Source organism: Ovis canadensis, chromosome 2, assembly GCF_042477335.2.
Source record: "Ovis canadensis isolate MfBH-ARS-UI-01 breed Bighorn chromosome 2, ARS-UI_OviCan_v2, whole genome shotgun sequence".
Lineage (NCBI taxonomy): Eukaryota > Metazoa > Chordata > Mammalia > Artiodactyla > Bovidae > Ovis > Ovis canadensis.
Genome location: NC_091246.1, coordinates 40333323 through 40345565, shown reverse-complemented (window position 1 = coordinate 40345565; position 12243 = coordinate 40333323). Strand labels below are relative to the sequence as shown.

The 12243-nt window shown below is 42.0% G+C and overlaps 1 protein-coding gene across 1 annotated transcript in view; it reads left to right on the top strand.

Annotated features, from left to right (window-relative positions):
- Positions 1-12243, top strand: part of DOCK5 (dedicator of cytokinesis 5) — a 274699-nt gene that overhangs the window by 211065 nt on the left and 51391 nt on the right. Inside the window, exons 29-35 of the mRNA XM_069575968.1 lie at positions 1233-1327; positions 3181-3259; positions 4170-4270; positions 6658-6716; positions 7034-7188; positions 8201-8286; positions 10674-10833. Of these exons, the coding sequence (XP_069432069.1) occupies positions 1233-1327; positions 3181-3259; positions 4170-4270; positions 6658-6716; positions 7034-7188; positions 8201-8286; positions 10674-10833 (735 nt within the window). The remainder of the gene's footprint in view (positions 1-1232; positions 1328-3180; positions 3260-4169; positions 4271-6657; positions 6717-7033; positions 7189-8200; positions 8287-10673; positions 10834-12243) is intronic.

Below are 12243 nucleotides of genomic sequence, written 5' to 3'. Positions count from 1 at the left end.
AACCGTAATAAGGGAGAACTGGACTCAGAGTTGTTAGAAGTATCAGTTTTCTCAGACTCAGATACAGAGAAGAAACTGGTAGTTACCAGAGGGAAGGAGGGAGGAGAGGTGGACAAAAGAGCTGAAGGGGATTAAGAGACCCCAGCTGACAGTTTATAAAGTAAATAACTGCCAAGGATGTAGTGTACACAGAGGGTATTCAGTCAATAATACTCTAAAAACTCTGTAGGGTGACAGATGGTAACTGGACTAGGTGTGATGATCATGTATAAAACCTTTGAATCTCTATGTAGTACACCTGAAACTGATACAATACCGTGTGTTAATTATAATTCAGTTTTTAAAAGATTCCAAAAAGTTAAAAAGTGTCAGTTTTCTCACAATTGGTGGATTTTTTTGAAGTGCAGTAGATCTATTCAGACAACATTTGGCAGTTAAGCACTAACGATATTATGGCTGTAAACTTGGGATCCAGAACCCAAAGGTCTGGATCCTAGCTCTCTGCTTCTTGGTTTCTATGGCCTTAAGCCAGTCATTTAATTTTTCAATAGTCTATTTTATAATTTATAAAATTTGTGCAGTTTTTTCATCCTTCTCTCCCTTATCAGATTATGTGAAATTGTTAGTCACTCAATTATGTCTGACTCTTTGTGACTGCATGGACTATAGCCTGCCAGGCTTCTCTTCCATGGGATTCTCCAAGCAAGAATACTGGAGTGGGTTGCCATTTCCTTCTCCAGGGGATCTTCCTGACCCAGGGATTGAACCCGGGTCTCCTGCATTGCAGGCACCTTCTTTAACATCTGAGCCACCAGGGAGGGCAGATTATATGATATAAACATCAAATCAACAGCTCTAAGAAAGCTGTATTATATATATACTGCTATATTCAAAATGGATAACCAATAAGGACCTTCTGTATAGCACAAGGAGCAGTACTTAATATTTTGTAGTGACCTAAATGAGAAAAGGTCTTGAAAAAGAATATGTGGATGTATGTGTATAACTGGATCACTTTGCTGTACACTTGAAACTAACGCAACATTGTGAATAAACTGTGCTCCAATATAAAATAATTTAAAAAAAAAAAGCAAAACACTGTGTTTTGAAACTTAAGAGAAGAAACTTAAAAGATAGACTGTTACGGGACTGTGGCCATCAGTGTAATGCGGGCCAGGCATACGATGTGTAACCCAGTTTTCCCCCAACCATTCCTCATCTGTTTTCTGCAGGACTTCCTCATGGAAACTTTTATCATGTTTAAGGATCTAATTGGAAAAAACATCTACGCTAAAGACTGGATGGTCATGAATATGACACAGAACAGGTGAGACCACCCATCGTGGGGCCGGCAGCATTTGAAAACTTGGGTCTGGTAACTAGCTTTCTGAGCCTTGTGAAGCGCTGTCTCGTCTCTTTGCCTCAGGTCCATCATCTGGAAAGTAAAGATCGTCCTCCCTCTATGGTCTTGGAGTATGCCCTCCTGTTCTTGATTTCATCCAGGCTCTATCAGCCGCCCTGACTCAGGCTCTCAACTCTCTTCTTTCTGCTGTTACCTCATCACTGTCTCATGCTGATCATCAGCTCTGCAGGACATCTTTTCAGTGCTGCCCTGTGGCCTTTCTTATCCTAATATTCAAGGCTTCGGCATCCTGACCCCCCCCTGCTTTCCTAGCCGTATCTTCCACTGTTTCCCTCCGTATACAGTGTGTGTGCATGCTAAGTCACTTCAGTTGTGTCTGCCTCTTTGTGACTCCATGGACTATAGCCCACCAGGCTCTTCTGTCCATGGGATTCTCCAGGCAAGAATACTGGGGTGGGTTGCCTCCTCCAGGGAATCTTCCCGACCCAGAAATCGGAACCCACATCCCTTGTATCTCCTGCATCGGCAGGCAGGTTCTTGACCACTGGCGCCACCTGGGAAGCCCGCATAGTGTGCCCTACAGCCACACTGACCTCTTCCCGCCGCTGAACGTGCTCTATGCCTTCCCTCACATTGGCTGCTTCCGCCTGCCGTGCCTGCCCCATCGTCTCTGGCCATCAGTCTGCCTCCCATTCCTTTAGCTCCTTCTCAAATGCCATCTCCAAAGGAAGCCATTCTGACCTAGATGTCCTCTTCTCTCCTTTTGATTCCCTATACCTGTTTGATACCCCCTCCTAGAATTTTCCATGTTCTTTGTTGGGTCAGGGTTCGATTTACAGGTTGCAAGTGAACCCCACCAAGCTGTAACCTTCTTAAGACCAGAAAGTGTCTCTTTCAAGGCAAAACCTAAGCCAGTGCTTTGCAGTTGCTGGTCTTCAACAAAGACTTGTTGAATTCAAGTCAGATGAACTGAATACAGATACTTAGGGGCTTCCCAGGTGGCTCAGTGGTAAAGAATCTGCCTGCCAGTATAGGAGATCTAGGAGACTCAGTATTGATCCCTGAGTCAGAAAGATCCCCTGGAGTAGGAGATGGCAACCCACTCCAGTACTCTTGCCTGGAAAATTCCGTGTCTAGAGGAGCCTGGTGTGCTATATTCCATGGGGTCAAAAAGAGTCAGACACTACTGAACACGCATTCACAGATACTCAAATTCAGGATTTTTCAAGAGCTAAACAAAGTAAATTATTATGATAAGCATTGTCTCCATGGTCCTGGTATCTGGTTAGAAAACACTTCCCAACTATGTACAGATTAGAGAAACAATTGCATCCAAAGTCCTAGACTTGAAAACACAAGCGTCACGATGGAGTAGAAAGAGCTCCGATCTGAGGCTCAGGAGCTGATCCTCTCAACTGGCTCAATTGTGATGCAGCCTTGAGTGATGCTAGGAGACAGTTCGAGAAACTGGGCCTTCACCACAGAAGGCCAGTTTTTGTGCTGTTTTTGGTCTCTAAGGATCTTGATTGATCTAAAGGTCTTAGGTTAACAAGTCCAGGCTTGATTTGTCTCTGTTACCCCATGGACTGCAGCCTGTCAGGGTCCTCTGTCCATGGAGATTCCCAGGCAGGGATACTGGGTAGGTAGCCATTTCTTTCTCCAGGGGATCTTCCCAACCCAGGGGTTGAACCCAAGTCTTCTGCATTGGCAGGTGGATTCTTTACCACTGAGCCACCTGGGAAGCCCGGAAAATGTCTCAAAGAGCATGAAGTTTGCCTTATTTATCCAGTGTGTTTTTCTCCCCCCACCCCCACCAGGGTTTTCCTCCGTGCCATAAATCAGTTTGCTGAGGTTCTCACCAGATTCTTCATGGATCAGGCAAGCTTTGAACTTCAGGTAAGCGTGCAGTTCACCTAGAGATTCCTTCAGTTCTCAGCTGAAGCAAGAGGAGAGTTTCATTTTGGAAGACAGATAGCCTCAGCTCTTATCAGAGCGCTTACACACACCTGCTTGTAGGCAGTCACACAGGTATTCCTCTACCTACAAATGGTTTGGTGTCCAGAGAGCAGTGTGTATACACACCTGTTTGAAAGTCCAGAGTGACAGCAAAACAAGTGACCACTAGCTCCATCTTCATTCATTCACCCAGCAAATATTAGAGAGTTTTACGTGCAGGGCATTATTCTAAGTGCTGGCGGAGGCAGACAAGGTTCTGCTTCCATTACAGGGTGCATGTGGTTGGTGATGTGCTTCTGCTGTGTCATAGCCTCTGTTTGTATCTGTGGAACTTGGAAAGTGAAGACATAAGCGGAGGATATTGCATATATTTATACGTGTGTATGTGTGCATATATACATATGTGTTTTTTATGTATGAAAATTTAGGTTGTTTGTATTTTCTGTTATGTTAAATAGCATGTACTTAAATATTTTTTAAATACCCGTTTTTATTTTTCCAGGATAAAGTCCTAAAATATTTACTAGTTCAAAAGTTTGGCAAAACATTAGGACTTTTGATAAGTATTGCCAAACTACCTACTATAAATAGGTACACTGCTTGGCAGCAGTTTTTCTTTATCCCAAGAGTAAAGACAAATATAATAGTTAAAATTTTGTTTTAATCTTAGTAAAGTGTTAAAATCTTCAGGGCTGAATCATTGAAACACGAGAGAGAAAAATGTTCTGTGGATATTACTTTATTTATTGATTTCCAGAGAGTGAATTTCTACTATGTGTCACTGTTTTAGTATGACCCTTGTTAATGTTATTTTCCATTTCTTTTTACCCACACAATTAATTTTGAGCAGCTCTGGAATAATTACTTCCATTTGGCAGTAGCATTTCTCACCCATGAGTCCCTTCAACTTGAAACCTTCTCAGAAGCCAAGCGCAACAAAATTATAAAAAAGTAAGTGTCCTCTTAAACTTGCTTATAATTGGGAAGGGAGTTCCTCCGTTTCTATTCAGAGCAGGATTTTTAATATCACGGAAATTACTGTTCACTGGCTACTCATATTGTTAGTGATCTTGGTCTTAAAATAATCATTTAATAAACCTCAGATTGCCCCAGATTCACATCTCTTCTCAGGGCCCATTCATTTTCAAATCAACCATCGCATTCTCTTATAAAATCCCCACATGGAGAGGCACTCAGGCCAGAAAGTCCTCCCATCACCCAGAACAGCTGCCGCCTGCTGACAGCTTATCCAAATTGCAAGCTTAGTGCTGCTCTTACTCATGATTCACAGAGCAGACTCCTTTGGCACCACTGGTCTATCTCCCAGTTTTAGTTACTTCAGCAGAGAAGCCAAGACTAACATATCACTTAAAAATACCCTCCAGATTCCTGGCTTAGTATTCAAAATGGACTTGTGTGCAAGTGTGATGAGAGATTTAGGGAAGATTTTCATTGCTTTCATTTCAAATCTTTTTCAAAGTTCATTGAGAGCCTAGGAACTTAAAGGCTGTATAATTTAAAAGGGCTTAAGAAATTTATCATTTAAAGGCTATGACGTTTTTGTTCTGTTTCCCAGCTAGCATGTCTGGGATTCTAAGAAAATTATTTTAGCATCCCTCTAACTCTCTGCTTAAATGCTAAGATTGGTGTCTAAGAGGTTGAGAGTTAGTGATTGCACATTCAAAGATAAAAGTAAAAACTATTTTGTAGATTTCCTGGTGGGGTGGTTATCAAAAGATATTTGATTTTTTAAGATGGACACCTTCATTCAGGGATGGATTTGATTTTAGTGAAATGAGTTGACACCAAATCTGATAAATAAAAGTGGCTAGTTAGGATAAGTGATTTTCGTTTTGGTCATTTCAGGAAAGTGTGACTATATGTATAATCCACATAAAAATGTATATGCATACTGGTAAAGATAAGCCTTAAGAAATAACATTTATATTAAGTTTATAGGAATGTGAATGAGTTTTTTTTTTTTTAGGACTTCTTATTTTTAGCAAAAGCATCAACAGTAGTATTAAAAAGCAATGAGAATAGTTATTTCTTGTCGAGTATGTGCCAGTCTGGACTACACATGCTTATAAAATATTAATAGTAAAATTAGATACTTTTGTTAAAATGGAATAGTAAGAGAAATTTTTCAATATGATTTTTATTCTGACATTTGAAGGCATTTCCAAAGCAGGAATTTCAAAAAAAAATGTTGGGTGCAATAGTAACATGAGAAGAGAATGTATATCTGTGCTGGCAGGGTAGGTCATACATCTGTACTTGAATTCCCTGGGAACAGTCTCCTTATGTGCTTTTGACCCACCCTATTTCCATTTTCTAAGCCCCCAACCTCTGATATGGCATGTTATGTAGAGCAGCCCCCAGCTTTTGTATTCTTTAAAAGATTTCCAGGTAACTCTTACTCATCTCCACCCAAGAACCACTGTCTAGATCAGTGTTTCTCTACATTTTTGTCCTCCCTTGTAAACTTCTATAAGAAACCTTTTCATTTTATTTTTTTAACTTTTCTTCTCTTTCGTCTGTGCCATGCTACGTGTGGGATCTTAGTTTCCTGACCAGGGATTGAACCCGTGCCCCTGCACTGGAAGCAGAGTCCCAGCCACTGGGCCGCCGTGGAAGTCCCTGGAACCTTTTTAGAAAAATGTTTTCCTAATCACAAACCCCCCAATGAAATATTAATACCACCTATATACTAAATATATGTTTATGTACTAAATGTATACCTTACTTTATATGCCAAAGCAGTAAGCTTTCTTTTTTTGTCCCCATGGGTCAGTTTTCACCCCTCAGGAGACATTATCAGCCCATTTGAGGATGTATGTCTAGAACTTCGCAGTGTAAGCGCTTTAAAGAATGGACTGGTGTGGCTAAGGGTTACTCTAATATAAGTATATACAGGCAGCATGTTTGTTATACGTCATTAGCCATATTACCATGTAAGTCATACCTCAGTCATCTTCCTTTTCTTCAGTATTTTTTTTATTTATTTTTGCTTAAGAGCAATCAGAGTGTTTCTCACTCTTCTCCCTTCAGTAAGTGTGTTGATCTCATCTTCTCAGTGATTTTTGGCACTTACTTTGCTCCATCTTTTGCTGGACCCCCATCTGTCTGTCTGTGTCCCCTCATCTCTGTGTGTATCGGTCTTTTGGGGGCTTATTTACATGTCAGCTGCAGCTCTTCATGTGATTTTTGCCTCAGTATCTACCTTGATTGTGATCTAGAGAACGCAGGCTTTCTTTACTCCCCTTATCATTGTATCAGTATTACATGTTCTCGTGTCCACCGCACATTTTTCTCCTGGTTTATGATCTTCTTCCTAGATACGGGGACATGAGAAAGGAGATCGGCTTTAGGATCCGGGACATGTGGTATAACCTGGGTAAGTGTACAACCTGAACACCACTCCTTGTGCTCCATGCAGCCCACGATGAAGTCTTTTTCATTTTAATTCCTTTTAATTCAATTAAAATTTCATTTTAATTGCGACTGATTTGTCTGTGTGTTTGGAAGTGCAGGTTGACGTATGGGTCTCTCATGACAATCACGTATTATCAGAATAGAATATTTAGTCACTCACTCCTGAATTGAATTGCTTTACCCACAACTTTTTCTTTTCTTATAGGCCCTGTGGAGGAAAATTGTAGCATTTTACTTCTGGTGAAATTGTTATAATATCCTCACTTCCTTTCATTTCAGGTCCCCATAAAATCAAATTCATCCCATCCATGGTGGGTCCCATTCTGGAAGTCACATTAACCCCTGAAGTAGAGCTTCGGAAAGCCACCATCCCCATTTTCTTTGATATGATGCAGTGTGAGTTCAATTTCAGTGGAAACGGCAATTTCCATATGGTAAGGAGTGGTGGATCACATTACTAGTGCATGTATAATCCAATTCTTTTTTTTTTCCTAATAGAGAATCAGTAGCCTGAACAGTACAAATCAAAGTTATCTAAATCTTCTGTTTTTGCATTTTATTTTGTAAAGCAATTAGACACAGAATTAAGATAGCCCATCTTTGGTCCTGGAAGCAGTATTTTTGGTACATGTGTTTCCTAAAGCAGCACTCTTATCTCTGGATCATTAAAAAAAAAGTTGACTTTATGCATTTTAATCCTGTCTCTTGCAACTGTTACAGTGGATTAAGCTTTAGTTTTTGAAGTCTTTAGTTTGGAGACCTTAGTTTGCCTGATACATTTTTCCTGTACTTCAGATTTCCTATCTATCGATACATAATATATTAGTATCAAAAGGAAGATTTTGCAGCTATGAAGCTCCGCAAAAGCAATCCCATTGTCAAGACTTCAACAGGAACCAAAAATAAAATGGAAAGTTAAAACCATTAAGCTATTTTTATATGCATAGTTATGATAGGAAAATAATATTTAGGCTAGTTTTCTTTCTGCAATTATAAAGCAAAGGACAAAGTTACACCAGATTGCTTTAGAAAATTTTGACATCGCCTTGGTGCATTTTGGGCTTCTCAGATGGTCCTAGTGGTAAAGAACCCACCTGCCAACGTAGGAGACATAAGAGACCCAGGTTCAGTCCCTGGGTTCGGAAGTTTCCCTGGAGGAGGACATGGCAACCCGCTCCAGTATTCTTGTCTGGAGAATCCCATGGACAGAGGAGCCTGGTGGGCTACAGTCCATGGGGTCACAGAGAGTCGGACACAACTGAAGCTAGCTAGCTAGCAGGTGCATTATTAATGAGTGATGTGAACTGTGATCGTCCTCTGTGTATAGTGAAGAGAGTTCACAATTCAGTAGACGGATGGGTCCTAGTCTAGAATTGTTGTCCGTATGTCTTTCCTGTCCTCTTCTGAGGTTGTGACGTTCTCCTATGAAATTCTGACTGCTTTCAGTTTGAGAATGAGTTGATCACAAAGCTGGACCAGGAAGTAGAAGGGGGCAGAGGAGACGAACAATACAAGGTCCTTCTGGAAAAACTGTGAGTATTTCAGAAACAGAATCTCTAGCTGACGGCATCATTTAGTGATGGATGAAAACAGGCTTCTGCTGCACTTGCAGACCAGTTGAGTAGTCTCAGCATCGCTGGGGTCACCACCACACTGGTTTTCTGTGCGGTGCGTGGAGTTGACACCATCCGCTGCTGCCATTCATTTATCTGCTATGAGTCAGATGTTCATGTTTTCCTGGCTAGCCCGGCCCTCAAGAACAGGGCAGATGGAGGAGAGGGGGGGATCGACTGAGTGGTGATATTTTTCCTAGTGTTTGAATTGCTGAAGTTTAACAAAAGTGCTAGCTCCTCTAATTATGGCTTCAAAACAGTCATTTAAAGGAGAAGGGAAAAACTTTTCAAGGTCCCCTTAAAAATACCTTATGCCCTGGAAGGGATGTCTGGGAACACTAGGTACATTGTCAGTGCTTTGCATTTCCTTCCTTTCAGCCCTAACTCAGCCCGTCCATTCCCTCCCTCTCTGGCACCCTCTGGCCCTTTGACTCTGGCACCCTTTGCATGTATGGAATAACAATATAAAACAGTGTTTTATAAAACAATATAAAAACAGTGTTTCAGAACACTCAGATAAGATTTCCCTGGTGCTCCAGTGGTTAAGAATCTACTTACTAATGCAGGGGACACTGCTTCAATCCCTAGTCTGGGAAGATCCCACATGCCAAGGGGCAACTAAGCCTGTGTGCCACAACTCCTTAGCCCATGTGCCTTGAGCCTATCCTCCTCAACTAGAGAAGCCACCAAAATGAGAAGCTCTCACACCGCAACTAGAGAGTAACTGACCCCTGCTTGCTGCAACTAGAGAAAGCCCCGAACAGCTATGAAGATCCAGCACAGCCATAAATTAATTTATTGATTAAAGAATTTTAAGAAACACTTAGATATTAAAGACTGTGCTTCAAATCCCATTTTTTCCACATACTAGGATTTTGACTGTATTTATGTGATGCCTTTTTTTTTTTGTCATCTACAATAATAGGATCTGTATTTTGGTGAGGATTTAAATGAGATGATGTATTCACAAAGTATCTGTCACAGAGCTCATGCTGGATAAATGTGGGCTGTTCTGGTGTTTGTTACTGTTACTACCTGCAGATTTCCCTAGCACCCTAGGTTCTAACTACCCTAACTGTTCGTTTCTTATGTTCTCTGAACTTTTATGGCAAACTTGGTCAACTGTTGATGGAATATGTGCCTAGATCATTCCAGGATTTACGTGCTCTGGGGAAGTGGTAGGCAGTAGACTGAGTTGGGGACAGTGACACTCCCAACTCTATTATTCTCTTTTTTTCGAAAAAATTTTTAAGGCTTCAGCACAGAGGATGCTCAGAAATGGAACTGATGACTTGTCTATGTTGTGGAGTTCTAGAAGTCTGTTTTGTAATGGGTGATAAGAACATTGGTTGATCTTTCCATCCTGTGCCCATTTGGTCTGCCTGTTTGAGCTTCAAACCTCTCAATTTATCACTTCCGCAGTTCTGATCTCATACAGAAATTAAGTGCCGAAGTTACTCACACATAGAAACACATACCCACAGTGTTTACAAGTGATAAAACTACACTTTAAAAAAATCCTACAGTTGACTTTTCATGTACAGATCTTGTTTTTCCTTCATTCGTTTTGAATCATGAATGCAGAGAAATATGACTGCACCAATCTCCAGTGCTCAAGAGTAATTTTAGAGTCTAATGTAGTGCTTTGAACCCACATTTTGTCTTGTTCACCAAGTTTTCTTCTGTCTAATCTAAGAAGCTCCTGTGGAAACTTTGCTCTGTTTGGGTCCAGAGGGAGATAATTTAGACCAAAAGTTTAACTTCTGTTTACTTATTTACACCTGTGCCTTTTTTCCCTGAAAAATAACACTTTTATGTGAAAAGCCACGTGTCTGGATGTATACTAGGTTCCTAGGTTCCTCTAGGCTGGGCATTACTCTGAGACTCTCCAGAGTTCCCTCAGGATGCCTGAGAATAAAGACGGGGAAAAGATGATCCTTTCAAATGAGCAGAGGAATCAGATAGTACACGCAAACCTCTTGGGCAAACGTTCTCATTTCTGTGGTATAGACAGAAGAAATAGAAATACTTCTATTTAGAAATAGAAGTTCAAAGAAGGGCATCATGGGCTGGGATTCTCAGTGATGGTGGGGCTTGAGCTGCAGACCTAAAGAAAACGCAGAACTTGAGTAACAGCAAAGAGCCTTGTGGGCGAAGGCTCCAGGATAGGAGAACCTGGAGTCATATGAAGGATGTGTGTCTCTTGGTCCAGCGCCACCTGCTGCCAGGACCTTGGGCAGCACTCACAGGTGGCGATGGAATGTAGGTGTGGGACAAGGCATTTTGTCTCCATCTCTGCCCCCCAGGCTCCTAGAGCATTGCCGGAAACATAAATACCTCTCCGGTTCCGGAGAAGTATTCGCGCTCCTGGTCAGCAGCCTCTTAGAGAATCTGCTGGACTACAGAACGATCGTCATGCATGACGAGAGCAAGGAGAACCGCATGAGCTGTACTGTGAATGTGCTGGTATGTACCACACCCCTGGGTCCCCAAGAGGGCAGTGCTAGTGCCCCCGACTGCACAGCTCTAAGTAAACATGGCAGACACGAGGCTCTCTCTTGGCAGACACGAGGCTCTCTCTTGGCAACCTTTCTGAAGTATGTGTCCTGCTGAGTCTAATTGAAATGGCCAAGGGAATTCCCTGGCAGTCCAGTGGTTAGTACTTAGCACCTTCACTGCTGTGGGTTCAGGTTCAATGCCTGGTTTGGGAACTAAGATCTTGCAGGCTATACCACATGGCCAAAAAAAGATAATTGGAATGGCTAACTCAGCTTTGAACTCACAGATAACAACTGCCTCAGACCTTGAGGATAAATATAGAAACAGGAATGGAAAATGCAACAGAAGCTTTTGACTCAGCTCTCTTATAGAAGGCCATGCTCAAACTGTTTCTCTGCATTTTTTTATGTGATTGCTTTTTTGTTGAAAGTATCAGACATGGATGAAAATGCATTAGAAATGATATACCATGAGTAGAGAATTAGTCCATAAAATCCTCAAAAGGGTAGAACCCCCTGGTCTTGCCTTTTCCTAAAAAAGTATAACTGGGACCAAAGACCTCAGAGGTTTAGCAGCCATGGTCTCCTCTGCTTAATATAAACAGAATACCTACCATTTCTGACGCCCTTTTGGCCACCTCATGTGAAGAGTTGACTCATTGGAAAAGACTCTGATGCTGGGAGGGGTTGGGGGCAGGAGGAGAAGGGGACGACTGAGGATGAGATGGCTAGATGGCATCACGGACTCGATGGACGTGAGTCTGAGTGAACTCCGGGAGTTGGTGATGAACAGCGAGGCCTGGCGTGCTGCGATTCATGGGGTCGCAAAGAGTCGGACACGACTGAGCAACTGAACTGAAGAAAACAGAGTATCAAGTGATTTCGGTATCATGACCTGTTGTCTGTTCACTTTGATTTTCCTCACATTGGTCTTAAAATTCTTCAACTTTTCTTTTTATAAACTGAAACTTTTCCTGGGTCTTCCCTGAGGTCCAGGTTAGGACTGTGCTTCCAATGCAGGGGGCTCGGGTTCTCTCCCTGGTTGGGGAACTAGAATCCCACACACCACATTGTTGTTGTTCAGATGCTCAGTCGTGTCTGACTCTTTGCGACCCCTTGGACTGCAGCACACCAGGCTTCACTGATCTTCGCCATCTCCCGGAGCTTGCTCAAACTCATGTCCATCGATTCAGTGATGTCATCCAACCATCTCATCCTCTGTCATTCCCTTCTCCTCCTGCCTTCAGTCTTTCCAAGAATCAGGGTCTTTTCAAATGAATCAGCTCTTCACATCAGGTGGCCAAAGTATTGGAGCTGCACCCTCAGCATCAGTCCCTCCAGTGAATATTCAGGATTGATTTCCCTTAGGATTGACTGG